Consider the following 10,322-nt stretch of genomic DNA (forward strand, 5'->3'; position numbering starts at 1 on the left):
GAACGTACTAAAGCCTTTGCCACATTCTTCACATTTGTAGGGTTTCTGTCCAGTATGAATTTTCTTATGATAACTAAGGGTTGAGGGCCACTTATAGGCTTTGCCACATTCTTCACATTCGTAGGGTTTCTCTCCAGCATGAATTCTCTTGTGTTTAGTAAGGCTTGAGGACCAGCTGAAGGCTTTGCCATGTTCTTCACATTTGTAGGGTTTCTCTCCGGTATGAATTACCTTATGTTTAGTAAGGACTGAGAAGTTATTAAAGGCTTTGCCACATTCTTTACATTTGTAGGGTTTCTTTCCAGTATGAATTCTCTTATGATAAACAAGGGTTGAGGACCAGTTAAAGGCTTTGCCATCCTCTTCACATTTGTAGGAATTATCTCTACTGTAAATTCTTTTATGGTGAGAGAGGTGTGAAAGCATGCAAAATGATCTGACATATTCTTTACATTTCAAAAGTTTCTTTCCAGTATGCCTTACCTTATGTCTGTTTGAATTTGAACATTTATCAAAGACGTTTGCATATTTGCCACATTGAAATACTTTGCTCTGTGTAGTTGTCAAACTCTGGTTGAGCTGATTATTACCTTCTTTGTGCATCTTACACTCATCCACATTGGTACAACCAATTTTTAACTGTAAATTCTCAGGTCCACATTTTTCATATCTTCTCAATGTCACTTTTTTGGAAGAATCTTCTATGCCCTGCTCTGGCCAAAGGTCTTGAGCAAAATGAGGACATGTAACTGAAAAGAAATAAAAATAACAAATTAGTCCACTTATTAGACTCAGGTAAATATAGTTTCAATATTTAACCTATAAAATTATTCAAACTACATAAGCAAGATGACATTGCAATATGACACAGGACCTAATTCTTCATAGACATATAAATGTAATAAAAACACACAGACCAAAATACATATGTGGATAATTTATACATGAGTTAAGTGTGTGCAGTGCCTGAATTAAGCCCAATGCAAAGAGCCACATAAGAAAAAAGAAAAGTTTGTTAAATTTACCCAAGACAACTCTTTCTACTCCTCGATATTACCTAATCCCTTCAGAAGTAAACTGTCAACTTCTGTTTTTTCTTTTTTTCTTTTTTTTAAGGAAAGTAAAATATTGGCACATATGATTTAATTTCTGTCTTGTACAACCCTTTCCACACACTGGTTTCTGTCTCCCACAACAAAATGTGCTGATAGATACGGTGGTATACTTTGAAATGACAGTTTGAGTCTACTGAGACCAAAGGTAAATACACTGCAGCAGAGCACTGCAGTGCTGCAGAGAGAGAACGGTGTACCAAGTGATTACTTTTCAGAAGAAACAAAAATAATCTCTCTTAACTAAAACCAAACACAAAATTTCAGACAAGACAAATCTCAAGAAGATGTTTGAGAGACCCACATAATCGCCAGCCAAGATGACTGTTTTCTGACTATGACAGGACAAAGCTACATTATAAATTATGTGACAGGTAGCCTTTTTAAATGGCCAAATCTCAGAGATTACAATCTATACAAAATAGGGTAATATAATCTCATCAAAAATACTATAAAATTTTCAGAAAGAAACCATTAAAAATGTATATACGAATTTAAAAAACTGAATAACATTCAATGAGTGAAATGGGAACACAGAAGAGTATAGAAAATCAGAAAAATGAGGATAAGAACAAAAATAACCAGTGAATTGTCAACAAAAGATTTGCAGGCCAGAAGAGAACTGTGTGATATAGTCAAAGTCCAAAAAAGAAAAAGAAAAAAAAATAGCTATCAAGTGAGAATAATGCTATCAGCAAATCTGTACTGCCTAATAGGAAAAAACAACAACAAAAAAAACTTTCAAAATAGCTAAATTCTTAAGAAGTATATTGGCACTGCATATGTCTTCCATAGGAAAGAAGCTGAAAGCAGTTCTTACCAGTGAAAATAAAAATGTAAGAAAACAACACCTAATCATATAAAAATACATTATTTTCTTTCTTTTTTTTTTTTTTTGAGACGGAGTCGCCCGGGCTGGAGTACAGTGGCCGGATCTCCACTCTGTTGCCCGGGCTGGAGTGCAGTGGCCGGATCTCAGCTCACTGCAAGCTCCGCCTCCCAGGTTTACGCCATTCTCCTGCCTCAGCCTCCTGAGTAGCTGGGACTACAAAAAATACATTATTTTCTAGGAAAGATATGCACATACAAAAAACTGAGTTTTTAGCATTATTCTAATGGTGCAGAAAACATTTTTAATTATTCCCTAACATTTGAGAGATAAAAGCATAGGAATTATTATAAACATCTGTAAATGAATATACAACATAAATAGATAAACTTAGCAACATCAGTGACAAATTTAACGTCAGACATAATAAGGAATTTTTTATGCAACTGAAGTTAATTTTTCACCTGATTAAAATATATTGTTTTAGTTTTAGAGGTTTTATGTAATCCCAATGGTACCATACACACACAAAAATCTGTATACATACACAAAAGAAAAATAAGAAAGTGAAAGTATATCAATGCAAAACTCAGAAAGAAACAAAGGAATACAGAAAGAGAGAAAATGAGGGACAAGATGCAAGAATCAAATAGAATAGGTAATAAAATAAAAGTAACTCCTTCACTTTCAGAAAATTATTCAAATGTATCAAAAATTAACTTTCAAATCAACAGATTTTTAATAGATTTATTAACATTTTTTCTTTTTTTTTTTTTTTTTTTTTTTGAGACGGAGTCTGGCTCTGTCTCCCAGGCTGGAGTGCAATGGCCGGATCTCAGCTCACTGCAAGCTCCGCCCCCCGGGTATATGCCATTCTCCTGCCTCAGCCTCCGGAGTAGCTGGGACTACAGGCGCCCGCCACGTCGCCCGGCTAGTTTTTTGTATTTTTAGTAGAGACGGGGTTTCACTGTGTTAGCCAGGATGGTCTCGATCTCCTGACCTCGTGATCCGCCCGTCTCGGCCTCCCAAAGTGCTGGGATTACAGGCTTGAGCCACCGCGCCCGGCCATTTTTTCTTTTGAGACAGTTTTACTCTTGTCGCCCAGGCTGGAGTGCAATGACACTATCTCAGCTCACTATAACCTCTGCCTCCGAGGTTCAAGCAATTCTCCTGCCTCAGACTCCCGAGTAGCTGGGATAACAAAAGTCCACCAACACGCTCAGCTAATTTTTGTATTTTTAGTACAGACGGGTTTCCACAGTGTTGACCAGGCTGGTCTGGAACCCCTGACCTCAGGTGATCCACCTGCTTTAGCCTCCCAAAGTGCTAGGATTACAGGCATGAGCCACCATGCCCAAGCTATTAAAAACTTTTAAATATCAAGATCCAAATTTGCCTTTGGACAAGAGTCAGTTGAAATCTAACGTTAAAAATACTCAAAGTGGCAAGGTGGAAGTAGACATTTCCTGCAAATATTAATGAAGTGAGAGCAGAAGAGGTCAAAATAATATTACACGAGCTGAATCTTAAGTCAAATACTCATATTTCGTAAAATACACTTAACAGTGAAACTCCAAAGAGACTAAGAAAGATATTAACAACAGTAGGTTAACTGGGAAGCTGTGAAAACTTTGAATGTGTGTGTGTGTGTGTCATACATTAGGATTACAAATACATAAAACAAATACTGACAGAATAGAAGAAACACAAGGAGAGCAATATAATCATAGCAGGATATTATTTTATTTATTTATTTTTTTTTTTTTTTTTGAGGCGGAGTCTTGCTCTGTCGCCCGGACTGGAGTGCAGTGGCCAGATCTCAGCTCACTGCAAGCTCCGCCTCCCGGGTTCATGCCATTCTCCTGCCTCAGCCTCCCGAGTAGCTGAGACTACAGGCGCCCGCCACCTCGCCCAGCTAGTTTTTGTATTTTTAGTAGAGACGGGGTTTCACCCTGTTAGCCAGAATGGCCTCAATCTCCTGACCTCGTGATCCGCCCGTCTCGGCCTCCCAAAGTGCTGGGATTACAGGCTTGAGCCACCGTGCCCGGCCCCATAGCAGGATATTATTATTATTATTATTTTTTTTTTTTTTTTTTTTTTTTGAGACGGAGTCTCACTCTGTCGCCCAGGCTGGAGTGCAGTGACCGGATCTCAGCTCACTGCGAGCTCCACCTCCCGGGTTCCCGCCATTCTCCTGCCTCAGCCTCCCAAGGAGCTGGGACTACAGGCGCCCGCCACCTCGCCCGGCTAGTTTTTCGTATTTTTTTAGTAGAGACGGGGTTTCACTGTGTTAGCCAGGATGGTCTCGATCTCCTGACCTCGTGATCCGCCCGTCTCGGCCTCCCAAAGTGCTGGGATTACAGGCTTGAGCCACCGCGCCCGGCCAGCAGGATATTATTATACCACACTTTCTGTAATAAAAATCAAAATAGAGGAGGCTGGCAAGATGGCCGAAGAGGAACAGCTCTGGTCTGCAACTCCCAGCACTATGGACACAGAAGGTGCGTGATTTCTGCATTTCCAACTGAGGTACCTGGTTCATCTCATTCGGACTGGTTGAACAGTGGGTGCAGCTCACTGAGTACGAGCCAAAGCAGGGTGGGATGTCACCTCACCTGGGAAGTGCAAGGGTCATGGAACTCCCTCTCCTAGCCAAGGGAAGGGTTTAGGGACTGTATCATGAAGCACAGTGCTTTCCAACCCAAATACTAGGCTTTTCCCGTGGGGACTGTATCATGAGGCACAGTGCTCTCCAACCCAGATACTATGCTTTTCCCGTGGTCTTTGTAACCTGCAGACCAGGAGATTCCCTCCGGTGCCTATGACACCAGGGCCCTGGGTTTCAAACACAAAACCGGGTGGCCATTTGGGCAGACACCAAAGTAGCTGCAGGAGATTTTTTTTTTCCCCCCATACCCCAGTAGCGCCCAGAAGGCCAGTGAGATGGAACTGTTCACTCCCCTGGAAAGAAGGCTGAAGCCAGGGAGCCAAGTGGTCAGGCTCAGTGGGTCCCACACCCATGGAGCCCAGCAAGCTATGACCCATTGGTTTGAAATTCTGGCTGCAAGCACAGCAGTCTAAGCTACTCCTGGGAAACTCGAGCTTGGTGGGGGAAGGGCATCCATCATTGCTGAGGCTTCAGTAGGCAGTTTTACCCTCACAGTGTTTACAAAGCTGCCTGGAAGATTGAACTGGGTGGAGCCCACTGCAGCTCAGCAAGACCAGACTATCTCAAGATTCCTCCTCTTTGGGCAGGGCATCTCTGAAAAAAGAGGCAGCAACCACAGTCAGGGGCATATAGATAAAACACCCATCTCGGGGGGAGGGGGAAGGATTGCATTGGGAGTTATACCTGATATAAATGATGAATTGATGGGTGCTGACGAGTTGATGGGTGCAGCACACCAACATGGCACAAGTATACATATGTAACAAACCTGCACGTTATGCACATGTACCCTAGAACTTAAAGTATAATAAAAAATACAAAATAAAAAATAAATTGATATCCATTTCCAAAAAAATAAAAAACACCCATCTCCCTGGGACAGCGCCTGGGGGAAGGGACAGCTGTGATAGCAGCTTCAGCAGACTTAAACATCCCTGCTGGAGAACTCTGAAGAGAGCAGTGGATCTACCACCACAGCATTCGAGCTCTGCTAAGAGTCAGACTTCCACCTCAAGTGGGTCCCTGTCACCCGTGTCTCCTGATTGAGAGACACCTCCCAGTAGAAGCTGATAGACACCTCATCAAGAGAGCTCTGGCTGGCATGTGGCGGGTGGCCTCTGGGACGAAGCTTCCAGAGGAAGGAAGAGGCAGCAATCTTTGCAGTTCTGTGGCCTCCGCTGGTGATAACCAGGCAAACAGGGTCTGGAGTGGACCTCCAGCAAGCTCCAGCAGATCTGCAGCAGAGGCGCCTGACTGTTAAAACGAAAACTAACAAACAGAAAGGAATAGAAGCAACATCTACAAAAACGATGTTTACTCAGAGATCCCAAAGAGGTAGATAAATCCATAAAGATGGGGAGAAGTCACTGCAAAAAGGCTGAAAATTCCAAAAACCAGAATACCTGTTCTCCTCCAAAGGATCACAACTCATCACCAGCAAAGAAACAAAACTGAATGGAGAATAAGTCTGATGAACTGACAAACTCAAATTTGACAAACTTCAGAGGTGGGTAATAACAAACTCCTCCAAGCTAAAGCAACATGTTCTAACCCAATGCCAAGAAGCTAAGAACCTTGAAAAAAGGTCAGAAGTATTGCTAACGAGAATAACCAGTTTAGAGAAGAACATAAATGCTTGATGGAGATGAAAAACATAGCACGAGAACTTCATGAAGCATGCGCAAATATCAATAGCTGAATCGATAAAGTGGAAGAAAACATATCAGAGATTGAAGAACAATTTAATGAAATAAAACAAGAAGATAAGATTAGAGAAAAAAAGAATAAAAAGAAATGAACAAAGCCTCCAAGAAATATGGGACTATGTGAAAAGACCAAATCTACATTTGATTGGGGTACCTGAAAGTGACAGGGTGAATGGAACCAACTTGGAAAACACTCTTCAGGATATCATCCATGAGAATGTCCCCGACCTAGCAAGACAGGCCAACATTCAAATTCAGAAAATACAGAGAACACCACAAAGATACTGCTTGAGAAGAGCAATCCCAAGACACAGAATCATCAGATTCACCAAGGTTGAAATGAAAAAAAACTGTTGAGGGTAGCCAGAAAGGAAGGCCGGGTTACCCACAAAAGGAAGCCCATTAAACTAACAGTGGATCTTTCTGCAGAAACCCTACAGGCCAGAAGAGACTGGGGGGCCAATATTCAACATTCTTAAAGAAAAGAATTTTCAACTTAGAATTTCATATCTAGCAAAACTAAGCTTCGTAAGTAAAGGAAGAATAAAAAATTCTTCTTTTTTTTAAAGGAGAAATAAAATCCTTTACAGACAAGCAAATGCTGTGAGATTTTGTCACCGCCAGGACTTCCTTACAAGAGCTCCTGAAGGAAGCACTAAAAACAACTGGTACCAGCAACTGCAAAAACACACAAAATTTTAAAGACCATTGACACTATGAAGAAACTGCCTCAACTAACGGGCAACATAACCAGCTAGCAACATAATGACAGGATCAAATTCACACATAACAATATTAACCTTAAATGTAAATGGGCTAAATGCCCCAATTAAAAGACACAGACTGGGACAGACTGGCAAATTGAGTAAGTCAAGATCCATCGAAGTGCCGTATTCAGGAGATCCATCTCACGTGCAAAGACACACATAGACTCAAAATAAATGGATGGAGAAATATTTACCAAGCAAATGGAAAGCAAAAGAAAGCACGGGCTGCAATTCTAGTCTCTGATAAAGTAGACTTTAAGCGAACAAAGATCAAAAGAGACAAAGAAGGGCATTACATAATGGTAAAGGGATCAATGCAACAAGAAGAGCTAACTATCCTAAATATATATGCACCCAATACAGGAGAACCCATAATCACAAAGCAAGTTCTTAAAGACCTACAAAGAGGCTTAGATTCCCATACTATAACAGTGGGAGGCTTTAACGCCCCACTGCCAATATTAGCCAGATCACTGCAAAAAAAAACTAACAAGGATATTCAGGACTTGAACTCAGTTCTGGACCAAGAAAACCTAATAGACATCTACAGGACTCTACCACAAATCAACAGAATATATATTCTTTTCCGCACCACATCACACTTATTCTAAAATTGACCACATGATTGGAAGTAAAACACTCCTCAGCAAATGTAAAAAAAATGGAAATCATAACACACAGTCACTCAGACCACAGTGCAATCAAATTAGAATTCAGGATTAAGAAACTCACTCAAAACCGTACAACTGCATGGAAACTGAGCAACCTGCTTCTGAATGACTACAGGATAAATAATAAAATGAAGGCAGAAATAAAACAGTTCTTTGAAACCAATAAGAACAAAGACACAACATATCAGAATCTCTGGGACACAGACAAAGCAGTGTCTAGAAAATTTACAGCAAAAAAAATGCCCACAAGAGAAAGCAAGAAAGATCTAAAATCGACAACCTAAAATCACAATTAGAAGAACTAGAGAAACAAGAACAAACAAATTCAAACCCTAGCAGAAGACAAGAAATAACTAAGAACAGAGCAGAACTGAAGGAGATAGAGACACAAAAAATGCTTAAAAAAAAAAAAAAAAAAATCAATGAATCCAGGAGCTGGTTTTTTGAAAGGATCAACAAAATAGATAGACTGCTAGCCAGTCTAATAAAGAAGCAAGGAGAGAAGAATCAAATAGATGCAATCAAAAATAATAAAGGGGCCATCACCACTGATTCTGCAGAAATAAAAACTACCATCAGAGAATACTGTAAACATATCTACACAAATAAACTAGAAAATCTAGAAGAAATGAATAAATTCCTGGACACATACACCCTCCCAAGTCTAACTTAGGAAGAAATCGAATCCCTGAATAGACCAATAACAAGTTCTAAAATTGAGGCAGTAATGATGAGCCTACCAACCAAAAATGTCCAGGACCCAATGAATTCACAGCCTTTGTATGAGAGGTACAAAGAAGAGCTGATTCTATTATTTCTAAAACTATTCCCAACAACAGAAAAAGAGGGACTCCTCCCTAACTCATTTTATGCGACCAGCATACTCTTGATACCAAAACCCAGCAGAGACAACAAACAAAGAAAATTTCAGGTCCATATCCCTGATGAACATGGATGCAAAAATCCTCAATAAAATACTGGCAAATCAAATCCAGCAGCACATCAAAAAGCTTATTTACCATGATCAAGTCAGCTTCATCCCTGGGATGCAAGGCTGGTTCAACATACACAAATCAATAAACAATCGATCACATAAACAGAACCAATGACAAAAACCACACGATTATCTCAATAGATGCAGAAAAGGCCTTTGACAAAATTCAACAGCCTTCATACTAAAAACTCGCAATAAACTAGGTATAGATGGAACATATCTCAAAATAATAAGAGCTATTTATGGCAAACCCCTAGACAATATCATACTGAATGGGGAAAAACTGGAAGCATTCCCTTTGAAAACTGGCACAAGACAAGGATGCCCTCGCTCACCACTCCTATTCAACATAGTATTGGAAGTTCTGGTGACAGCAATCAGGCAAGAAAAAGAAAGGATATTGAAATAGGAAAAGAGGAAGTCAAATTGTCTCTATTTGCAGATGACATGATTGTATATTTAGAAAACCCCATTGTCTCAGTCCAAAATCTCTCTAAGCAGACAAGCAACTTCAGCAAAGTCTCAGAATACAAAATCAATGTGCAAAAATCACAAGCATTCTTATACACCAATAATAGAGAGCCAAATTATGAGTGAACTCCCATTCACAATTGCTACAAAGAGAATAAAATACCTAGAAATACAATTTACCAGGGATGTGAAGGACCTCTTCAAAGAGAACTACAAACCACTGCTCAAGAAAATAAGAGAAGCCAGGCACGGTGGCTCATGCCTCTAATCCTAGCACTTTGGGAGGTCGAGGCGGGCAGATCAGGAGGTCAAGAGATCGAGACCATCCTGGCTAATACGGTGAAACCCTGTCTCTAATAAAAATATAAAAAATTAGCTGGGTGTGGTGGCAGGCACCTGTAGTCCCAGCTACTCGGAGGCTGAGGCAGGAGAATGGCATGAACCCAGGATGAGGAGCTTGCAGATTCAGCCACTGCACTCCAGCCTGGGTGACAGAGTAAGACTCTGTCTTGAAAGAAAGAAAAAAAGGAAGGAAGGAAGGGAGGGAGGGAGGGAGGAAAGAAAGAGAGAGAGAAAGAAAAGAAAAGAAAAGAAAAGAAAGAAAGAAAGAAAGAAAGAAAGAAAGAAAGAAAGAAAGAAAGAAAGAAAGAAAGAAAGAAAGAAAGAAAGGCCGGGCGAAGGAAGGAAGGAAGGAAGGAAGGAAGGAAGGAAGGAAGAAAGAAAGAAAAAGAAAAGAAAGAAAGAAGAAAGAAAGAAAAGAAAGGAAGGAAGGAAGGAAGGAAGGAAGGAAGGAAGAAAGAAAGAAAGAAAGAAAGAAAGAAAGAAAGAAAGAAAGAAAGAAAGAAAGAAAGAAAGAAAGAAAGAAAGAAAGAAAGAAAAGAAAGAGGCCGGGCGTGGTGGCTCAAGCCTGTAATCCCAGCACTTTGGGAGGCCGAGACGGGCGGATCACGAGATCGAGACCATCCTGGCTAACATGGCGAAACCCCCTCTCTACTAAAAATACAAAAAAAAAACTAGCCGGGCGAGGTGGCGGGCGCCTGTAGTCCCAGCTACTCCAGAGGCTGAGGCAGGAGAATGGCGTAAACCCGGGAGGCGGAGCTTGCA

At 40.6% G+C, this 10,322-nt stretch overlaps 1 protein-coding gene across 5 annotated transcripts in view; it reads right to left on the reverse strand.

The window, feature by feature from the left end:
- LOC111524822 (zinc finger protein 676-like) overlaps positions 1–10,322 on the reverse strand; it is a 25,759-nt gene that overhangs the window by 1,816 nt on the left and 13,621 nt on the right. Inside the window, exons 4-5 of one of the 5 annotated variants that reach the window (XM_031934904.1) lie at positions 462–749; positions 1–377 (exon numbers count right to left, since the gene is read on the reverse strand). The exon at positions 1–377 is cut by the window's left edge and continues 1,346 nt beyond it. In XM_031934904.1, the coding sequence (XP_031790764.1) occupies positions 1–377; positions 462–749 (665 nt within the window). Of the gene's footprint in view, positions 750–10,322 lie in introns of all 5 variants that reach the window. The other 4 variants (XM_026448185.1, XM_026448189.1, XM_026448190.1 and 1 more) reach the window with 4 other exon arrangements.

This window comes from Piliocolobus tephrosceles, chromosome 21, assembly GCF_002776525.5.
Source record: "Piliocolobus tephrosceles isolate RC106 chromosome 21, ASM277652v3, whole genome shotgun sequence".
NCBI lineage: Eukaryota > Metazoa > Chordata > Mammalia > Primates > Cercopithecidae > Piliocolobus > Piliocolobus tephrosceles.